Source organism: Myzus persicae, unplaced genomic scaffold (genome assembly GCF_001856785.1).
Source record: "Myzus persicae strain clone G006 unplaced genomic scaffold, MPER_G0061.0, whole genome shotgun sequence".
Classification (NCBI taxonomy): Eukaryota; Metazoa; Arthropoda; class Insecta; order Hemiptera; family Aphididae; genus Myzus; species Myzus persicae.
In genome coordinates, this window is record NW_019100636.1 from 415,303 (window position 1) to 440,260 (window position 24,958).

General features: G+C 29.3%; 1 protein-coding gene across 1 annotated transcript; it reads left to right on the forward strand.

Annotated features, from left to right (window-relative positions):
* The first annotated feature begins 486 nt into the window (after positions 1–486).
* LOC111037978 (protein yellow-like) lies at positions 487–8,846 on the forward strand. The gene is made up of 6 exons (XM_022320883.1): positions 487–799; positions 4,912–5,033; positions 5,206–5,424; positions 6,091–6,336; positions 6,543–6,847; positions 7,671–8,846. Exons 1-6 carry the CDS (start codon positions 628–630, stop codon positions 7,891–7,893), a joined length of 1,287 nt encoding a protein of 428 aa, XP_022176575.1. The 5' UTR covers positions 487–627; the 3' UTR covers positions 7,894–8,846.
* Positions 8,847–24,958: the final 16,112 nt, after the last annotated feature.

Sequence of the window (24,958 nt, forward strand, 5' to 3'; positions counted from 1 at the left end):
GCATAGGCCGTAATAAATGCATAAGTCTTTACTAAAACACTTGTGCATATATTAAAGGACGTATGTGTTCATGTGGAGGACTTTCATGCCGAAAAGGCATTTAAATATTATTGTACATCATATTTCAGAATATACACCCTGTATAATATATTGTTATTAGCAGAGTTTTATTTACAGTTAAACGATCGTTTCGTATCGACCTTGCATTTTTCCGGAACAATATCCAGTAGTTCCGGTGAACATAATATGTCATTATCGGCACTTGGTAATTAAATTAACAATAATAATTATGATAACGACATATAGTAATAATAGTATTCAGTAATAGACGACGCCACTAATTATAATGTGAACGGCGTTCATCCGGCGCACGCGCACACACACTGCATTGGGATTCGGAGTCCGGTTCCAGTGGAGGTGGTGGTGGTGGTGGCCCACGAGACCGTCCGGCAGACGACGGCGTGCTGAATGCTGTTAAACATTGAAATATTCAAACGTCAGTTTCGCAGCAGACTTGCACCGATCCGGTACTACGCGGTCTCGTCGATCTTCGTCTGGTCCGTTTTTTTTCGCAACCGTTCGAGTTATAAATCGCGAAGTGATCGAATTTCGATTTATTTTTCAAACATGATCTCCTCAATCGCGGTACTTTTGGCGTGCGCCGTGGCAGCCGTCACCTGTGCCGGCAACCTGCACGTCGTCAACGAATGGTCACTGCTCAGGTACGATGTGCCGTTCAATTACCCCAATGCCGATTCGTACAAGCCCGAAGTCACGGTATCCACCGGAATCGAAGTCGGTTAGTGCCTATAGTTGTTCATTTTATTTTTTATTAACTCATAAGAATTGTCGTATCGATATTTTGATTATCAGACTACATAAAATGCATTAAGAGTATTGCATACCGCCAATCGTAGGTAAAGTTGGTTATGTGTGAGAAGGCGTTTAAGTCTCTGTCGTTCTCGAGTTTGATAAAAAATTGTTAAGTACGTCGTAGTCATGTAAGAATCTGATGAGTATCTAACCATGCTACAAGATCCGTTTGAATAATATGACGATTATTGTTAACGACGATTATCTATATATAGTCTAGAATTTCATGGTTTATACTCTGTACTCTGTATAGGTACTAAGGATAGTTATTGTGATTTCTCTGATTTATGAGATTGATTGTCTGTGTTCTGTTTCTATTCTGTTGTCTCTCATTCCTCACGTACTCGCACAAAAAAAAAATTGAACATAAGATAAATAAGAAAATAAACAATAAGAACCTAAACATAACATAAATAAATCAACTAAAATTGTAATGAATCAATTATTTATTTCAAATCTAAAATTACTAATTAATTAAATCCGAATAATATATTTTTTTACATGTAGATACATTTTTTTAAATTTAAGTTGACCGATTATAGTTTATACAAAAAAATAGGTTATTAATCATAATTGTATTAATTTAGTCAATATCTAGTGTATAGTGACTTTGCTTTCTTGTTATACTATGTATTTTACTGTATAATAATGTATCTCATACACACTACACAATACCATACATTGATCTATTTTATAAATAAATAATTAGATACGTAATAAGTAGAGCAAGGACTTAATTTATAGTAAGTTAATTTTATAGTATGCTCAGTGAGTGAGAAATACAATTCAGAACGTTTGTGATAAACTACTAACAATTGTTGGTTTTATGTTTTTCTAATTTTTGGGTTTAAAGGTCATATTTTCAATTTTAAGAATTTGGTTTGATTTTATAATTTTATCAAGTGCATACTTAAAATTTTTTATTTGAATCAAAACACTACGAATCTACGGTAAATATGTGTTTGTCGTAAATCAAAGTCGAGAATTATTTAATTGAACTGAATTTGTCATAAATACCATAGGTACAAACTAATTTTTATCTTAATGGTCAGTGGGTAATTGGTATAGTTTAGATTGCGATATAGTGCAACCCAAAGTTTATCAAATAATTTATTACTTCTATTTTTGTTTAATATTAAGGATAGTCTGTGGCAATGTTATAATAATTATAAAATTGTAGTTGTTTTTTTTTAACACATATATTTAATCTCACGTTTTAAATTATTAAATGCATAAGTAGGTAGTAAATATCTTTTAATAAATATTTGATGATTTTTTAGTGCATTCAAGTCCTACTGAAATAACTCGATTTCAATTCATAATTAAATTAAAAACAATTACATAATAAAATTAAAATAATGGAGAAGTTTAATATAAAATAGCAATGTACCCATACCTCTATGTGTAGTTTCTTTAAAAAAAGATGGATATATTAAGGATGAGAATTTCAAAATGCGAAAGAGTATTTTGAATATAACAGGACTTGAATATCTTAGTACTCATCTAATTATTCGAATAATATACATTGAAATAATGCCTTTAAGAACTATTTTAATTTTAAGCTTAATTTTAATTTTGACCTTAATCGAAATCTAATTTTTTTATAATTAATGACTATTTTGATGATAGTTTCTTGCTCTAAATTCTATTTTTCAAAATGCTTTCAATATAATATATTATATTATAACACATACTTGTCTTATGTAAGTATTGAAGAAATCAAGGTAAAATGAATATTTTTTGAGTAGACTATGGTCTATTATGAAGAATTATAATAAATTAATGATACCTAGATGTGCATTACTTAAAATACTTTAAATAAACTACAATAATTTATTTTATAATAAAGGTACCTCTTATATTACTAAAAACATAATTTGTTAACATTCTTTTATCACAAATTAATAATGATGACGCTTATTTCATAACTTCTTAAAGTTATTGAAGCTTAACCTAAAACTACTAACTATCTATTTTTGAATTTTTAATAGTCTAATAAATTACATTTGTACAAATTCAAGAAAAACATAGGTGTTAAATCATCGGTTGTTAAATTTAATATTCACCTTTTTACATTTTCTCACAGTATAGGTATGTAAAAATATAATAATTTAAGATAAAATATGCATAACATGTAAAATGGATATACTTTTCCTTAGAATTTAGTAAAAATCATATAAAAATACTAAATATACTTTCTTCCAAACAATACGTTTTTTTTAGTTTTGAATTATCTCTAATATAAAATATATTGAACTTGCAGGTATTTTAATGTATATTTAAGACAGTTGTTTACCTGCAGTTTATCTTATACCTATATTTAATACCCACTGTACGACCCAACGTGAATACCTGTTAAGTGTATAGACATGTTTCACCATTAAGCTAATCAATTTAGACATCTCGAAAAAGAAACACAATTACATAGGTACACATTACGTTTACCATTTCTTGTACATTAAATTATATTTATTGTTTTCTGGAGTATTAGGTAAATGTATAACCTTAGAAGATATTATATAAGGTAAAATTTATAACAGTACTTATCAGTCATCACGAGAATGAAATCGACATTTTGATTTCATTCTACACGTCCGTGTCAGTTTTGTCCATAAAAGTCAAAACGTCATAACTTATAATATTTTTTTTCTTTATTGGTTAAGCATCAACTACACAGGTTATTAACGTTACAAGTGTTACATTTTAACATTGAAGGTATTATATGCTTTTAAACAATTAATTTTTTTTGAAGTTTAAAATTATGTTTCGAAGATTTGAAAATGGATCAATTGCTTCGTACAGGTTATCTGGGATGTTGCTTATAATATTATACTATTTTCTAAGTACCATAGTGTAATTAATTAATAATTATTTAGTTAATAACGTAATAACTATAGTAGGTGTGAATGCCGTTATATGCGATTTCATTTTTCTGTGTGAAAACTACAAGAGTTGATAATAATGCTATTTTTAGTCATTATTTAAAAAATGTTGGTCGGTGTCTTAATCCCGTCGGTATGAAAACTAGATGGCGCCATAAATTCGGCAAAGCTTTAATATTTACGTTTGGGTACTTTTCATGAGAAATATTCGTAACCAATTTATTGTATCCGTCTATTAAAATAAACTACTCTTGTTTGAAAATATCTTATATAAATACGCGGAATGTAAACAAACCGACGATGTATTTTGAATATTTGAATGTGAAAATAGTTTCAGTTTTTGGATTTACCTACAGCGGAAATCGTTTTTACTCCCTGTTTAATAATAAGTCCGACAACCGATATAGTCCTTTTAGAGATCTGTAATAAAATATTTATGTGCATATCGTGTATCAGTATTATGTTATGTACTTCGGTTTACGATATTGGTAGGTTATTATTAAACGAATAAAAATGTTCGAAAACTGTGCGTCATCCCATTATTGCGAGAATGCACACAACGAACTAGGTCGTTATTTTTATTTTAAAGTATTGAGAATATTGCGAAGTGTCTCATATATCAAAATAACAAATAAAGATAGACTGTATTAATCAGGCATAAGAATCTGTTTGAATTTGGACGATCACACACTGTGTAAACGCCTTGGAATTCCTGGAATTCTCTAAAAACCATCAAAATATGAATGTTAATATATTATTTTTATTTATTTATTTAATGCTTCAACATCAATGGTCATTAGCGTATAAACGGTGTTTACATTTTTTTTTTTTTTTTAATCACAATTTCTATATCTTTAATTAATATGTATTCTATAATTAATCTGAAAGTTCTAAAAATGTCATTACTTCGTTGGTTTCTTTTGTTCGTGGCCCTAGGATTTCGTTAAGGTTCTCTGTAAAAGTATTTTATTTTCTTTCGTTTTCATATCTACGACTATCTGTTAAAACGTCTTATATGATGATTATTATAATTTATCAAATCAATAGGTATATTATTATATTTTGTCATTCTACGGCTTTCACACGCAAACAACACAGAATATATTTTTTATTTTCGAAAAAATTACTTACAATCTAATTAATTTGTTGTCCTCAGGTTGGGACAGGATATTCATTACGACCCCGAGACTGTTCAATGGAAATCCGGCCACGCTGGCTTGGGTGCCACGCAACCGAGCTGGAGTGACTTATGACACACACAAATCGCCATTGTTACAGGTAAATAAGTTCTGGATTCGGGTGTTAAAAGTTTTCTGATCAGGATTTCTGACAACGTAAACTCAACATTTGAGTATGTGACTTGTCATAATATCATAAAGATGCAGTTTACAATAATATTATTATATATTGATTGCGATATGTCGTTTTGAAACTCGTTATTCTTGTGCAGGCATATCCCAACTGGGAATGGCACAGCGAAGCTTCCAGCGGTGACCTGCTGACGTCGCCGAAGCCCAACTGTTCCAGCCTGGTGTCCGTGTTCAGGGTCAGGGCAGACAGGTGTAACAGGTTGTGGGTACTGGATAGTGGAGTCATGGACAGTCTAGAAACTTTCAAGACGATCTGCCCGCCTAAGCTGTTGGTGTTCGATATGAGAACTGACCAAGTGGTGAGTATTCTTTTTTAATTACAATTGTTTCACTATATTTTGATAATATATGTATAGTGTTTAATTAAGTCACAATACCGTCAATTATACAATTCATTTTTTTTTAATTGATTGACTTTTGCTAAGATTGTTTAGAAATTATGATAGGCTTAACTTAAAGAAACTATGATAAATTTAAGAAGTAGAAAGATGCAATGGAACAGAAAAAAATAACTATTCATAAACTGATACGTACCCAATTCACTAAACATTCTCTTACATAGTAAAAGATAAATAAATGTTAAGCTAAATTAGGGGGAAATAACTTGATTATTGTTAGTTACTATTGTTGTACTTTAATTAAAACATATACTTCGTCAAACGTTAGAACAATTATAATATATATAACTGGTATAAGGTTTAAGACTTGATATAAACGATGAGTTTGTGTGATAATGAATGATTTTATTAATTTGTGTGTGATAAAAATGTGCTTGTTTTCTGACTGTCGTCAGCGCCAAAAGGCTGGGAAAATGAATTTTAATTTTTTTAACTCATAATATATATATGTATATGTACGCATAAGTATTGCATTCGTCTCAATTAAAAACTTATATTGCAGTAATAGGTACGCAATTAGAAGTAAGACTGTATAGGTATATGATAAATATGTATTGCAATTTTCAGGTGAGAAGCGTGACATTGCCCGCGGAAATCTTGAGGGCCAACACACTTTTGACAAATCTGGTGATCGACGACCAGGTGGAAGTGTCCCATCTGCAAGACGGATTCCTCGGAGACTGTGACAACGTGTTTGTGTACATGACCGACAGTACGAATCCAGGTATTCTGGTATACGACGCCCGACGAGACACGGCGTGGAGACTCTCGCATCCGTACATGTTCCCGGATCCAGACTTTGGAACCTTCTCGGTAAGTGTTACATTCGACAACATTATTGCAATTTCCACAACAAAAAAAAACTTAAATGTCATCCGGTGCTTATCTCTGTAATAATAAAGAAAAAATCAAGCATATTTTGAAATGTCCAGTACTCTACCACTTACCACTCTCATGTTCTTGATCGCATATCAGGTAAAGATTTTATATCTGATTTTTATATGTTCCGTGTATTATAGGTAGCCGGTGAATCTTTCACTCTGATGGACGGCGTCATCGGTCTAGCTCTATCGCCTTTCGGATCCGTTGGCCGACGCCTTTACTTCCAGCCGTTCGCCTCCGACCGTCTGTTCTCCGTGCCCACAGCCGCACTCAAGGCCGGACCAAATTTGGGTGACGATGCCGATCTTCCAGTGTCGTTGGTGGGTCACAAGTCTTCGCAAGCCGCCCCGTTGGCCGTCGACCCCAAGGACGGTGCTCTCATATTCAGTCCGGTGTCCGAAACGGCCTTAGCCACCTGGATTCCGGGATCCGTGGAACACGGGTGAGTCTTACAATATAACACATTTACCATTCAACTTTAATTATTTTAGTTGTGATTAAGACGTGTACTATTACTTGAAAATTACTTCCAATTTTTAATTACCTATTCAAATACGAAAATGTTTCCCACTTGCATTTTTTCGGTACAAGTTTGTTATTAAAGCTCTACGATAACCAATATTGTAAGGTTAATTTGCTATAACGATTCCGTAGCTAGTTTTATTTTATTATATAACCTCTCGAAACGACTACGCCGTAATTTCAGTTACCCGAGTAATTTTATTCGATAAAAGTAAAAAAACAATATTCCTCACGTAAAGTTTAAGTATTGCCATCGTTTAAACAAACTTTTAAATACAGTTTTGGGTATTATCCAACTTCTAAGGATAGCTTTTAGGTATTACGTGCCTCAACAAAACTCTGAGTTAGTACCGCATACTAAACTGGAATCATGGTAACAATTTTTTGGAGTGAAAAATAATGCTCTTAACTCTTAAGGCTTTCTCACTAATACGTAGATGTGAGACTTCGCAGTTGTTTGGTTTTGTATTTGTTTTTGTAGAACCTCGTATCACCAATTAAAAATCGAGCCAGAGTCGGTGTAGTGTTCGTGAAATCTCTGTTGTGCGGTATAATACAATATGCAAATATGACTTCCACATAATATATTTGTCGGAGTAAAGAATACGTAATAGATACCTATTTTGACGACTAAACTGTCGAATGACGAAAGATTGTCACGTGATTTTTTTTTTTTTTTTGATAACAATGTATATGAAGTTATACACATTATTACGATAAATTAACGCAATTCGTATTTTCAGTGTGCTGGCATACAGCCCGGAGGAACTACAGTTCGTATTGGATATCAGATCGGCCGATCGCGACCAAGGTGCCATTTGGGTGGTATCGTCGAGGTTACAGCGATACTTCAAAAAGACTCTGGACAAAAGGGAAGTGAACATCCGGATCATGAGGATAGTCAGGGAGCCGGAGTTCTTGCCCTACGCATTCAATAACAATAACTCTCTGTTGTTGTTCAAATGATCTGCTATGTTATTATACTTGACACTGCACACACACACACACACACACACACACACACACGACGATAATTTATTGCTAAACCATGTTGTATGATAATATTAATAATAATAATAATTACATGATACCACACATTGTAACGATTATACCAGATAATATACGGTACGCAATGCGTATGGTATATTAATGACGATGCCATTTTACTTAGGGTTGCGCTGCGTTCGTATAATATGATAATATTAAAACATTAACGGAGCTGCGACATTTAATTTAATATAATTACATTGTGTAAATACTATTATTAATAAATAACCATTGAAATAATTCACGAAATCGTCGAAATATTCATATAATAATACAATGAGATGATATGTGAACACAATTCGATAATTTTGTAGGTTGTATTATTATTTATTTATTATGAAGCGTACCTCAATCTTCAATGTAAACACTCATTCAAACGGACGTATTTTTAATTTATAATTCTCGACGGTAACTCAATGTAAACCGATTATTTTCGAACAGCCCTGAAACTTTATACTTAAAGAAAATATACGAATGACCTAGGGATGCCAACCATAATATACCCGTATTTTTTTTTACAATAAATTACGATTTCAACGAAAAATTGATGATAATACTGTTTCGGTAAAATATTATTACAGTCACAACTTATAAGACGAACCGAAAATGTAATAATCACATAACTATACTTCGATGTTACCGATAGCACTACATAATGCTTTGTTTATTATCGTATATTTAAGTATTTTATGATTGATCAAAATGTATTATTTAACATTATAATTTTAAGGATATTATAATTTAAGAAATGTCCAATATTTGTTAGTCTAAGAATATAATTCTTTTAGTTTCATTATTATAATATACCGTAAAACAAATATTTTGTATTATGTATTTTACTTAGTATATTAAATTGCGAAAAATTATACAGACTATGTTTTTAAAATTGTGAAAATGTTGTGTGTTAGCTAGGACTAACATATATTACATTAGTATTTATTACTCTTTACTGTAAATGGGCTTAACCGTTATTCACAAACTCGAATACTCTCATATATTATAATATTGTATATGGTCCTGATCAGTCTTGTAAGGAATATTTTTTTAAGAGTATTCAGTTCAGACTTCTATAGTTCAGATACTTATTTTGAAAAGTATTAAAAAAAGTATTTGAGTACAACTACAAATACTTTAAAACAATAATTTCTTATAAATATTTTTTTTACCTTATAATTCAAGTATCTACTGAACCGATTTTTTGAATGTTGAAGTTTAATTTTATAGAGGAATTTACACCGTATCATTTGATTAAATTGTAAAATACTCATCAGATTTTCATCGGTGTATTTGAGTTTTAGGTTTAAAATAATTCCAAAATATACTACTATCATTTTTTAATTTTTTAATTTTAATTTTATGTGATTAAAATTAAAATATAAAATATATTTATTCATCTAAAAAGAACGAGTATTTGATTTTAAATACAGATACTATTTCTAAGGTATTTGAATACTTCACTCAAATACTTTTACACAAGTTCTTTATAAGACTGGACTCCTGCTGTACGAAAATATGCACTGATTGCAATTAAATATCATAAAAGAGGAGCGAGAAAACTGTTATAGAAATAAATATTACGTAATATTATGAACAGTATTTTATATGAAACCCACTAAAATGAAAAAGTACTCAAAACTCTGTTCAAGGACGTCGAATGTTGACGTTTTGATGTAGTGTTCGTTCACGGCATTTATGCGGTACCTACATATTGACTATAACATTTTATGACATAGTTGATTCATAATAAATTATACATACAGATGGTTATGAAATATAATTTTGAATGATCGTGTTGCCATACTATTTGTTCACATAATCACAATATGTCATCCTTCACGATTGTTTTAAACACATAGCCCGGTATTTGTTTTATAATAACAGTAGTTTGGTTGTAAACGTCAGCAATCATAACATTTATTTTACGTAGAGGAAGATAATGGAAACAATACAAGCGTCCACTCGCGGTCGATGTATTTAATCGGAACCATATTATTTTATAGATTCAAGTCAGGAGACAAAAATCACTCTTCAAATAATAAAACATATCTATAACTTTGCAAAGCATTTTCATAAAAGTCTAATTTTAAAAGTACAATAATATCATTACATATGTATTATATTCTATATACTTAAATGAATCCCATTACGATATATCTACTATACATATAATATACACAGAGTCTACCTTTTGCTTACTAATGTAAAATTATTTTTTTTTTTAATGCAGTTGTCATTTCTCAGTGTTTGCCGTTTGACACAGCTGAATCAAATGATAATTATTACAAATATTTAATACATATATATATATAATGTATATAAATAAACAATATAATTATATCAACAATTACTATTTTTTATCTATTTATTAGAATATAATCATAGATTATTTTGTCTTCGGTCACATAGCATACAGAATTATCACCTTCTTTTAATGCATACTGTTTACACATCATTAAAATATTTCGTTATGACAGTTGAATCTATTTTTGCATTAAGATTAAGTGAGTATTGTTCAGATATAAATCAATTATTTAAACGGGCTTAACTTTAAATAATTTTCATATATATATATATAATCGACTTAATATTATACTTAAAATCGAATTAATTAAAGATTCTAGCAATCTAGCTTGCGCATGTTTTATATACACAGCAACAATTCGTCCACGAAACGGTTTTCAATATTTTTAGTAGGTAATTATATGTAGTTACTAATATTGTTAGGTACCTACTATAAATGGTTTGGTCGTGGGAAAGTTACAACTATAACATATGACAATGATCATTTGGACGTAAATGCATTTGGCTCCTCGTTTTGTTTTTAGGATCTATTTGAAATAAATAACATAGTTTTCTTTGCAATGTTTCGCAACACCGTACAATAAATAATTTGGCGAGATAAATAAACTAAATATACTTTACAGAGAAAAATCGGATTTTATCGGTCAGCAGTACTTGTCAATTTATAAAGTTAAAGAGCCAACTAATTTCTATGTAAAAGAAAACACTTTATTAAATTACTAAAAATAAAAAACAAATATTTCCAAATAAATTATGTATTTATAAATTTTATTGTATTAAAATTAATAACTACATAATACACTAATTCATGTACTGCAGTGATCGCAAGTAGGGTGATTTAAGAAACTAAAAATTATACGCTTCCACATCAACCGTATTATTAAATTTGCTTATTATAATTTATTATGAAAATGTAAATGTTAAATGTTGAGTATCAAAGATACATTTATAGATATTTAAGTGTTCTTAAAAACGTAAATTTATATGCAAATACATATTATAGGGTAAATACTATTTTAATTAAAAAGAATAATAAATTATGCCATGTACTCGTACACAGTGATTACCTCCGACGTATATTAATAAAACGAACAATGACATGATTAATATAAGTAAAAGAATTTTATTAACATGCTATAGTGTTTTACACAGGGATCGCATAAAGTGATCACTGCCAAAAAAAAATTCCTTTTTGTTTACTCCAATAGTACTATATTTTATATATTCTAGCTTAACCTAGTTTTCTATGTTGCTACGTAGGCACCTAATTTTTTAAGTCTACTAAAACTGATTGATTATGGACTTAATATTATTAGTATGGTTATCTATTGCATAAATATTTTCTTAACCTAAATTTTAATTCTAATTAAGTAATAAGTAATGGTGGGACATATTAAACGAATAAAAGATAACTTTATAGTTTATAATAAGCTGATTTTTATTTACAAATAAATATGAATAGCTAAGGCATAAGGAAAATAGAAGCAGCAATAACATATTTTTTTATACGGCTAATTTTCATTATTTGAAAAATATAAATTAGAAATACAGCAAGTATTTTGATTCTAAAGCTATAAAAAATGCTACTTTGATTTTATTTTATATTTTTCTATCGAATCTAAAATTAATTTAAATCACATCTTATCACTAAGTTAATTAAAATGTTTTTTTAAGTTTATTTTAATACATTCTTAAATACCAGGATGTACCAGAGGATAGGAAAAACTTTCTTGATAAATTTAATATTATCTGAAATTTGAAAAAAAAATAAAGAAAACTTCGTCGTGCGAGTCGCAACATCTGGGGGTAGCGGCAACTTTATTCTGTGGTTATGAACTGCACGTTCAAAATTAAAGTTATCACTTAATTTTAATTTAAAAGAATAATATCCAACTTGTAAAATATGATAGAAAGCTCCACGTGACAGTTAAATTACTGAAAATATTTAAAGAATGATATAACACAAATAAATATGAAACTGTCAATAAAAAAAGGACAAGAAGCATTAAATAAAACTTACAAGGTCCGGATGGTAATAAATCTATAATGTTTTAAGTACCAGTTATTTTAGCCTCAGATTTCCAACAATCAAGCATCAGCAGATACTAAATGGAATACCAGCTGATCAAATCAATGCATGCTTAAAAACTCTTATCTTTGAAGCTATGCAAAAATGAAAACTTAAAAAAAAAATATGAGTTTATTTTTTAACTTTGAATATTTTTAAAATAAATTGGTTTTCTTTCAAGATTGGAAACGGTTAAAAACTCAGACGACACTATTTCGTTTCCATTGAATTTTTGTACCCTCGTTAAAATAATTAATTCCTTGATAGTTCAAGTATTTTCCGATAAACAAATAAATAATATCAATCATAAATGATTCTTAGAAATTGAAACATTTTCATCAATAATTTAATACTCACTTAATTAACATAATTTAGATATAACAATGCTCGATTAATCTAAAATGTATTAAAACTAACAACTATGTGAAGATAATATTACTACCCTTGTATTGTATCGGGTATATTATATAATTTATAAAGGAGAATAAAACAAATATATAACTGTCACTTTATTTATTTTCATATAAATATTTATCTTTTTGAGTATTTATGTTTTAAATGACCGTGTAACCTCTTCACAAAAAATTTAATCTTTTCAATATTTTATATCTATAATTGGTAAAATTACCAGTCACAACCTTGGTCCATGACATAAGAACACTTTTCAAACCTAAACAAGATTAAATAAAGAATAAATGATTTATATACACCAAAAATGGGATTATTTGAACAGAATAAAATAATAATAATATAAAAAATTTAATGGCCCTGAATTGCCTATCCAAAGCGCCGTCTAATAATATACGTATACCCGTGAATCGTAATGATTTATATTGTGCAATGAATATTAGTTCATTAATTTAAGAAGTATAATGTTGAATAAAGCATTGTTCACTGGTTTATAGAGCCGTGTGGTGTGAAGAATAACGAGAAGGATATTTGGGAGTGAAACTTTAATAGTATAATAATATGTCATAATTTGAGACAAAAAATATTTCATTTTATAAAATATAAATTTATAAGTACCCATAGTTTCTGGGTTTTTTTGTACACCTTCTAACATTCAAAATTTGACGTAACTGCAGGAGAGCACCTCAAAAAACTGAAATCTATTTATTATGAATTTTTACATGATATAATATGATATAAGGGTAGTTTTTTCTATCTACTATTTTAATGTAAAAACCGGAAAATAATTTGTACTCGTACTCTCCCCTATTTGTATTCAAAAGATTCTGAAGTAGTGAGTAAACGATTTTTTTTATTAATATTCAATTTTACATTATTCCATTTCAGCGCTGAATACAGCCGATTGTGGGACTTGAATTTCTTTTATGTCTTAGTTTTCGTCTCATAATGGAAGTCCATTAAAGCTAGAACAAAGAGTATAGAAATATATTGTGCCGTAGAAAAACGTTTGCTTGGTGGTTGTATATTTTGATGTTTTTGATAAAGAGGTTGTTAGTAAATGGTATAGGTACTGCTTGTGTTACTCACATTTTTCTCACAAATTTTGGTCTCTGAAAATATTTAAGTGCTAACAATTTTAATAAGCAATAATGGAATACTGCAGCGTAATGGAACAAAATCTATAATTATACTCACTCGCCGTAGTATTATTTATGAATTTATGATATATCCATAATCACCAAGTGGTACGTATGTCATAAGCATCGGATTTGCATGTTTTAAAATACTGATGAATGTTATACCAAATTATAAAATAAATACTCTATAGTAATCAGTTAAAAATATTGGCGATGTACAAATTGACAATTTTTCTTTTTTTGCCAATGATTGTGAATTTAAAATTCTCTGTTAAATATTTTATAATTTAATAGTTAAAAATAATAACTGACTACTCTCTGTTACGCTTTACGGTTCAGCACTTTTCAAATATTTTTGTTTTCTAACAATTATTATAAATGAATACTCTATGTACATTTAACCAACTCATATTATTATGTAATCAATTGCAATTTTATAATAATATTATTATTAAAATATGTAAAATTGAATATAATATTATAAAAACCTTTTTTTTTCTTTGGAAAATACATACTTAATTAAAAAAAAGTGTAAAAAGAAGTACTCAAAATTTAGATTTGTTATCCAAATTTAGATCCTTGGGTATCTTAAAATTATATATAACTATAAATCGTTCGAGTGTTTTTATAAGTGATTTAAAGTTTAAAGTCATCAGAAAATTTATCCGCTGTTTCAGTCTTAAAAATAAAACAAACTGGTTATTTTATGAACATTAATCATTTTAGTTGTGAATACTCCAATCTTCGAATAATTGTTTTAGTATAGTAAAATTTAAATACGAGATTCAAACCATACCCAAAAATGTTTTCAAATAACAACATTTTTGACACGTAGATATATTATGTAAAATACAATTTTGAATTTTTTTATAAATATTTTTTTTTATAAAATATTCTATTACGTTTTTACGTTCGCACGTTTCACACAATACATAATGTTCACAATTCTTGTACAGTATATACACTTATCCTTGCCGTATCTACCGGTGCTATTCGTTATTTTACCATTTATTTAGCAGTTTTTGTCGAGTTTAGTGTTTGATGGTTTAAATAGTTCTTGGAATATAATATAATATTCGTGTGGCGTTTATACTGCAGGTTGATGGTGATTTTACTCTGTATAAACTACTAACAAGTCTTTTTTTGAAAACATATATTTAAACGATTTTTAGTCAATAAATCTGTAACGATTTATTTATTCACTCAATAATATGAATAAAGAAGAAATAAGAATTTTTGCGTTCACAAAAGTATTTTTATTGATTGGACAAAAATACGGAATAGGAAAAAATAATTTTGAAAATCAAGAAAATTTTATATTTACATGAAAAGAGGAGAAATAAACAAGTTACTACAAAATCAAGAATCAAAATTTACAAAGTGAATAATTTAAGACAGGTAATTTAAATATAAAACAAATACGCCGTGTCATGCGACACTTTTCCACCTCGTAGAAAATCTGCCCCGATGGGGTGGAGCGCATTATCCGGGTTTTGCTGACGGGTCCAGACAACCAATCAGCTCTCCAAACTATTCATTACTGCCGTTTGTGTGGTCTGCTCAATTTCCGCACCTAAAACTTCAGGCAACACGTAGCCTAGCCATCCGTCCTCGGAAATCGGAGTGGGATCTACGGGCTCTGGGCCGGGGGACATAACTCTACCGATGGCAAACAAAAGAGATGCAATGACTGGTACAAGGTTTTGGTCACTTTCGTCATAACTCTTCTGTTCTTGATGTCTACAACAATTTCTTCGAGATACTCGAGTAGTACGACATATTTTTTATTGCGTTGATGTCATATTATGGTTGACAGCCATTTGTTATCCGTGCGTATATACGCGCATGGTCTGATTGAATTGAGGATTGCTAATGAGCTGATAAATGATAATAGATACCTTTCAACACAGAGACAGATAAATTCGAAAATCTTCCAGACGGCCACGTGTATAACAGACTAGCCAGCGAGTACGTTCGTCGTTCTCATCGGCCTGCAGCATTAGAATTAGTTTATTTTTCTAGAGACCATTATTATTATTATTATTATTATTATTGATGTAATATCGTAATATTTTAATGTGGATTTCTGGTATTACGATTTGTATTATTCTGTGCTCGATCTATACTTTTAGTCTGTCTCTTTGCGTACATAAAACATTTTACTTCTTACAATTTAACTATAAGCGGACACACGTTTTTTTTCGAATATTTTACATTTAATACGACGGCGAGAATGCGCAAGTATTATTATTATGAAGTTATATTATAATTTTAAAATAGTTTAAATAATATTGATAGTGTATAATAATAATTATGACTTATATTATATTACCATGTACCAATCCATACGGTGACTAGAAGGGACGAGATTACATGACTTGATCGCCTCAGTATAGGCCACCCACGAGGCCAAGAAAGATTCTCATGCCTTACTCATGGAACACCCATTCTGTCAAGCACATAGTATACTGCATTTCATGACTATTTATATAATATTAAAATAAAAGTTGTTTGTAAAGTTTAATATCCAACTGCTCAACTAGTAATTTCATTTGTGTCACTTTAATCCTATTAAATATTATACTTTTTTGTGTGTTATTCATGACATTTTGATTTTATCTTGTCGATTTATTGTTTTAAAAAAATTGATTTTTCGTTTTTACAATCAAAGCTAATATTACTGTATGTTTTTTGGAACAGATTATCATTTATCTTTATTGGGTAGAATTCAGAATAGTTCAATAATGTATTAATTTCGCGTGATAAACTAATAAGAGATATTTACTATTCATATTTAAATATCATAATATTTGATACATCACCTGAGGAAATGTTTCCCGACAATTTTTTTTTCATGTTATATGTTCTGTTATACGGTGTCTATCAATTATAAATTAATCCTCAAAGTATTTTTATACAAACACCCAAATAATACCAATAATACTTTAATCAATAACTGTGCCTTTTTATAATATATTTATATATAATATTTTAATACCTGCAAATTAAATGGTGAAATCTCTATAGTAATATAATTATGAAGGTACAATCAAGAAGTATACTAAATCCTTCGAAATCCGTGGGATACGTATATGAGTTCGTACAACTTGCAGTTCGCGACCAACGACAATTTCAGCTCAGATACTAGCTAGGTGACGTATAATATTATGACGCGTTTATTAAATTGTTAGGTTTTTGTTGTTAGGTACTTGTTTCATCAACAGAGTCTTACAATTCCGATAAATTACCAACGATACCTAGGTTTTTTCACCTGTAATAAAGTGAAGGTTGATTTTGAAAATTTTTTGATCATTTTTTTGTAGCCCACCCACTATTTAAAAATATGTGTACCTAAAATATACAATCGTATAATATAATATATTCATCTAGTTTCACCGTATTTGGTATAATACGGACATACCACATACGCTTTATATTATTATAAATCAACTTACCATTATTTCATATACTTCGAAAGATTTAACACTGCAACTTTTGTCAACTTTTGTACTTCCAAAATAATATACCTGCATCGTAGGTTGAAGTATGAAAAGAGGAGGGGGTGATGCACAAGAGGTATACCGTCGATGCCGATTTACCCGTGAACTGATTACTGAGGTAGGTACACTAAAATTGAGATACACCTATCTTTATATATATAATTCTATTTTACTTGTGTATGTCACTAAACTCCTCCTAAACGGCTGGACCGATTTGAATGAATTTTTCGTATGCGTTTGGGTGACGCCCTGGATGGTTTAGATTCATAATTGGACCATATAGGTCCGACCCGGGAAGTTTCTCAAACAGGGATTTTAAAATTTCGAAGGAATTATTTGTTTATATATGGTTGCTATTGCTTATAGAAGAAATATAAATATATTAAGTAGAAATTAGTATTTTTCATTGCTTATATTGGTTGCCTGCAGTGGTTCATCGGACAGATCAGGTATAAATATGCATATACAATTGAATTTTCGCACATTGCCTACCAAGGTGGCTGAGTTGCACTTATAGCCGCTCATCGGCGTGTCCACAATCAAATAAAAAATAAAAAATATTATTTATATAAACTACTCAACAAGCGGGGTTCAAGTTCAAGTCCAATAAACAGTAGGTAGGCATAATATACTGTTTTATCATCATCGAGTCTCATATAGAGGTAGCATTTTTAACGGGCAACAAAGTGCACGGGATCAAGTAGTATATAGCTATATTTTATACTTAAAAATGTTTTTCCCTTTAACATCTGTTTATACATACAAGTATAAATGTTAATGTATAAGATATAATATGGAAAAATGTTGAGAAAAAAAAATACATGATTCAATATTTCCATTATTAGAAAATTCCTCAATAAAATCAGTAAATGATCGATATATTACACAAATAATAATTAATGATTCTTCTGAACAGTCCTGAGAAATGGTTGTCCTCAATCGATACTGGACAATTTTAATTTTGAGAATGCTTGAAACTGGTTATAGATTAAAATTTATAAGCTAAGTCTACTGCAGAGAAAATGCTATGTAATCTGAAATTTTGGGTTAAGAAATAATTTTAGATTTTTTCACATATTTTAACCAACGATAAATAATCGTACAGTACCTACATAATAATATCCCATCAAACTGTCAAAGTCTAGACCATGAGCCAAATTAACCACCTTAAGTGTATATACTCAAAACCACTGGCTTAATAATATTTTTTTGTGTTTATTTTAATGATTGCCTTTGGCCTTACGTGTCTTGTTATTATTATAATTAGTAGAAATATGGTATATACATTTTTTTACATATATATCTATAAAAAAAACAACAAATGTTTGGCACGGGAAACGCTGGACGGGACAGCTATAGTATATATATAAATTAATGTACGTTTTAATGGGGAGTATAGACTCGGAAACTACTGAACCAATTGGCACCAAATTTAGCAAGCATGCTCTTTGAGACTCATCTGCGAGTGTTTATAACTTCGTTTTTCAACTTATATAGGTTAGGGTAGCCACGCAGGCATTAAGTTTTGACTTACAAAAACCGAATATTTTTTTTTTTACATAGGTTTACAGAAATAAAAAAGACAAACACAATCTATTTAATATACAAAAATGAATGCTTCTAGTGTATTACCTACTAAAAACTACTCAACCGATTTTGACGAAAATTATAGATATTGTTCTTAGAGTTATCAGAAAAATGTAAAGAGTAGTTTGAACCATGTTTGAAATTATACCAAATGCTTTATACACCCTCAGGTGGTAGAATGCTCCAGTTTGCAAAGCTAGGTACACCGACACCTATTTATCCTATTTATCTGCGAACTAACGTATAAGTTTGGTATAAAAAGACTTATATGTACAATGTTCATATAGGTAGCACCAAATCATTATACATTTGTTCAATATTTTCAGGGCGAAGTCATATTGTACTTTTGGTATTCTATTATATTATGTAACATTATAGTAATAAATTCAATATATTTTATTTAAATTTGACCTCACAGGTACTAAATTTTAAATGACTTATTTATTTATTGTATTTACTGTTGACATTTTAAATACCATAAAACAATTTATACGACGAAGAAAACACTTAGATGAGTGTAGACACCAAAACACAATATTATTTAAAATACAAAATTCTGAATTAAATAAAATAACACATTTTTAAATTTGTAAAATGTGTGCACTGTGCGTCAACTCTCACTCGTCATGACTGCCGGCGCATTCTATTTTCGCAGGTGTTTTAACCTACTGTCTTCTTATGTTTTTTTACATTCTGTTGTATTAGCTCATTTTCGTCATTACTTTAGTTTTTATACAAATAATGTCAAATTGACATAAATATAACATCCAAGAACTAATATTGATTAACCAAACATACCTACTTTTCTTTTTATTATCTCAGCTTAGTTACATCATCGACCTAATATATAACTAAAACTACTAAAAGTATAATAATATTTACAGCACTATTAATATACAAGGTGTTACAGTAACACCTGATAAATTAAATACATTTTATTGTTCTAATCAATATTTATACAATTTTTAATGCTGAAAATAAAAAAACTATTTTAATGTTGTTTATTTTTTTTTTTTTTTTAATGAAGTATTCATAATAGCCGTTTTTAATTTTTAATTTTTTTGAAAAACCATTAGTTTAGGTCAAGTAGTAAATTTTTAAAAATATCAATATATTTTGTAAATAAATTAATTTGAAATGTAATAACTTTTTTTTAAATTATATTGTTAGGAATTTTCTGACAAAAGTATATTTTTTAAATTATTTATTATCCTTAAAATGTTCTTAACTTTTGTCATTCGTTTAACTAGACAGTATAGATTTTATTGTTATTTGTTAGGTATTTCTGTTACACCCTGCAGTATAATATAATATATTATATCTTCCAATGGCATTTACTTTCAGATTCGAGTATCTACATTTTGAGACATAGGAACTTTTATTTACAATTATTTTTGGTTTATTCTAGAGTACATTTAACTTAAAACATACACACAACACACATCACATATTATGTATATATAGGTAGGTATTAGGGATAATATATAATAAAGGTTCACCCCGAACGCGTAAATGCAAAATTGAGCATTTCACGAACTGAGTACTTGCACGTTTGGGGCGTAAAATATTATACACAAAGATATTCAAGTTAGTGAAAAAAATTAAACCGAGCTTATTAGAAAATCAACTTGATAAATAGATAAGTAACTAAGAAAAAAAGTTAACTTTTATACTTAGTTTTGACATTTTGTTTAGCGAATTCCTACGATTGTATACAATGGTATTATAACTGGTATAAAATGGTTTGTGTGCAATAATAATTCCATCCTAAGATTTTAATAACATGTAGGATGTAGTTATTGTGCATCATATATGAGACACGGGTATATTGTATATCCGTCATCTGCAGTGTGCATTATAATAATTGAATTGCCCTGCGGTGAAAATGATTTTTCGTAAAATGTTTTGTGGTCCACGGGCCTGCAGGTGAGTTTTGTACCATTGATTATGACGGGCTAAATTTGTTCTCGGACTTGTGCGAATTGTGCAGTAACACTCGCAAGAAGATTGTTTTCTGCCTATGTATATTTATTTGAGTGTGTTTGAGTGTTCGTGTACATAATGTGTGTAAGGTATATTGGTATATCGAATTACGCGTGGGAACATGCACGTGCGAGTTTGTACAAAAAAAAACTAAATTACATTCATATTACTATGTAGGTAGGTAGTAGTACTAGTAGTAGGTACCTATAAATATATATTGTACAGGAAAACAATGGGAGTTTAGAGTGCGCATGAATATGAATCTAAATAAATTGTTGTGTCTGGTTAAATTAAAATCGTAATTTACGTCTTTACGTGACAAAAAAACATTTAGTGTGTATAATTCAGTCAGAATGACTGCCATGCGGCCGCCGGTGTCCGTATAAAAATAATTAGGTATTGATAATATTTAGACCGCCGGCTGCCGCACCATATCATTCGTAGGAAGCCATACGGCCGCGGGCTGCCGTAAATTAATTTGGATTTATATTATTAATTAACTTTTCCGTGGCGCTACAATAGTGATCTAGAAAATGCGCTGTGGCGTAGCGGAAATAATTTCAATTTTTTTATACATAATTTTATCATTTTTTTTTTGTATTTTTAATCTTTTTTTCAAATTTAATAGTATAGATACAAATTTATAATGACACTGAAAAATGAACTTGGCGTACAAATAATAAATATTCTTAAGGCCGCCGGCGGCCGCATGGCAGTCAGCGTGTTAATCTTCGTTTTATTTTTCCAGTGGTGAAAAAACTAGACAAACCGCTTTGTGTCGCATAAAGTGTAAACAAATCGTCAATAGGATTTATTTGTAAATAACTGACATACAAAATGTGTGTAAATTTGATACAATATTATGCCACTTTATAATATTATCTCGATTAAACGATTAAATAATGCTTTTGCTTTCATCTTCATCATTAAAATGTTCAATATGATTTTTAATTTTTGAATATATATATGCTTAATTCAAAGAAACTGCACGATTGAGACTGGAGATATTTTATTGCAAGAAACTACCTACAAGCATTCCATTTTTATTGACTATTGAATCACTAAGATTAAAATTTTAGTTTATATAGGTATACGCATAATTTTTCGAGTTATTGGAGGAAGATATAAAGGTAGAAAGATTGTCCAACTGCAGTGAGTTGAACCTACTGATATTATTCCATATCACAAAATTATTATAATTGCATCAATTACCATTATATGATAATTATCGTAGACATCCAATAGCAAAACACACTGCAAGCTCAATGTACACACTTCGTATTTAAAATTTTAAAGTCATTGGATACGATACAAATAATACTAAATTTATATGAATATATGTAAATACGCATAAAGCATAACATTTGTTTATTTGGTATATACAGAGTGACCGAGCATATATTTTCCCGTGATCTCATTTTTTGTCTAACAAGAACAACCTAATTTACTGTAGGTACACCAGAAGATGTTTTTGAAAATGTTGTATACTAAATTGAATTATGAACGAGTTGTATTTGAGTTATTAAGCTTTGTGTTCGATAATAATGCCATTATAGTCGAGGATCATGGGTACTGGGTAGGTATACAGTGTACCTATTATGGAAGATATGATGTCTGTAATATTATTTGGAAATGTAGTGTAAATAAGTGGTGTATGTAAACAATAGATATATCACACCTGCAGGATTCAATATCACTACCATAATGTATGGAAACACAAATTTAAACTAATATTTTATTTAAATCGTTGAAAGTAGTAGTTGTAATGGATGCCATTTAATTTCAATTTAACATACAATTTCTGAATGTGTTTTTAGGCTGTTTTTGTAATAATTACAAATATATTGTTATTGTTATTATAATTATTATAAACATAATATTATAATAGGTATATTAGCTTTTGGCGTTACCATGTCAAATATTTGTTATATTTTATGAAAATATTTATATGCAGGCACTATAGGCAAGTGCCTACAGCGGCAAATTTTTCAAGGATTTCATTTTTTTTCGATATTGATGGTATTGCCTATTGACTCAGCGAGACTTATCATATTCTTTTTCTGTTATTTTAAAATATAATATACGAGTAAATAGCATCAACTATATATATAGCCAAAACAGCCAACAACAAATGTATTATTTTTAAAGTTTATTATCGCCGTCATAGACCTATAAACTTATGTACAGAACATTCCACTCACTTCTGTCGAAAGTGCTAGAAAGTAGTGAAGGAGTCCGCATAAGGAACCGTAGGTAGGTATGCATTATACTATTTTGTTTCTTTTCCCACTGTCTCTGTACATTGTACAACTAACGTCTCTCTCTAAGCGCTGCCCATTAGTTTATGGTCTATGATTGCCGTCTATCGGTAGTAGGTATTCATGAGTATAATCTAATAATATTAACATTCGGCGTTGCGACCCTACGAATATTTTGTTGGATTTAATTGACACATTTGCAAGAACCAAATATCGACGCTAACCGACTGTCTTCTAATCGAAATGTCTAATAAGTAAATAAGTAGTTTTTATTATGTAGGAAATATAAATTATATTTTGTATATCAACATTTCGTTATTCATTACTTTTTTTTCTGTTTTTGGACTTCAAATGTTGTTTTTGTATTTAAAATATAAATAAAAGTTGTTTTGCATAACTACTTAATTGAATTTTATTTTATCCTAATTCAAGGCGGAAATTTTCCACTGTTCTACAAGTGGTAGATATATAAATACTCCCCTGGCTAACCCATAGCCTATAAGGGTGGAACAAATTAGCTATAAACACCCAAAAAGTCTCAAGGAATCTATTGATATAACTTTTAATGAAAATGGTCCATTAGGTTTTGAGTTGATTAATTATAAACAATCAGACAGACCAACATCCATTTGGTATATACTATATAGATAAATATACTTTAACTAATGAGTAATATCATCAATCGGTTTCTTCTCTAGTCATGTCACTTTATGATAATCGTATTATTATACTTTCCAGCTTCATTAAATTGTATTATTGTATTATCTATGTATTAATTATAAAGCACACATTGTCCCGACTGATTCATCATCGCATACCTGGAAGTCTGGAACCACTGAAGCTATGAGTATGCAATTTGGTGAGTAGTTTAATTTTGCAATATACAGACTCACTATGAAAAGATTTTCCAAAATTGTAAAAGGATGTAAAAGTGGAAAACTTTATTTCTTGGTTGGATTTTTCGGAAAAATTAAATCATTATATTAAGTAGAATTTTCCGTCATCGTACAGTAAAAAACACCCCGCTTGCAAACAAGGGCAAGGTTCTCTTATCATATAAATATTATGGTTATTTTAGCAAAAAAGGTAAAAGGCACAAATGTTATTTGAAGAGAGGTATTGGCATGAATAAAATTTATCAATTTAAAATTTAAATTTTGGGGAGTATTTTTACCATAATATCGTAATAAATAATAATGTTACATCTTCATTGTAAAACATTATAACTATTTAGAAGAGTGCCCAGAAACAACTAGGTACTTTAAATAAAACAAGGCAATTCAATAAATAATTATATTTATGTCGATGATACTATAATTATAATAATGGTAATAATCAAAAGACCATCTTTATACGGTTGGCTATAATATGATAAAAACTGATTAAAAAAAGAAGGTTATACATAACACCAAAAAACTTCACACAAGCAAAACCGTGTTATTCATCAAGTATTATATAGATTTAAAATATTTCTAATATTTGAAAGAATAATAAATAAAAATATGATAAAACATATTGATGAACTCAACTCGTCAACTCTATATTAGAGTTCTATATTGTACATTGAATAAAAACATTAAAATGGTCAACACTAAACGTTGTTAATTGTGCACTTAAACTTTAAAAGTACATTATAGGCAACTCCAAAATATTATGTTTTATATGCACAAATTCAGAATAAAATTGTTGTGTGTATTCTAAGTTGAATAACTCGTCGACATTTTCATACAACCCAGTAAA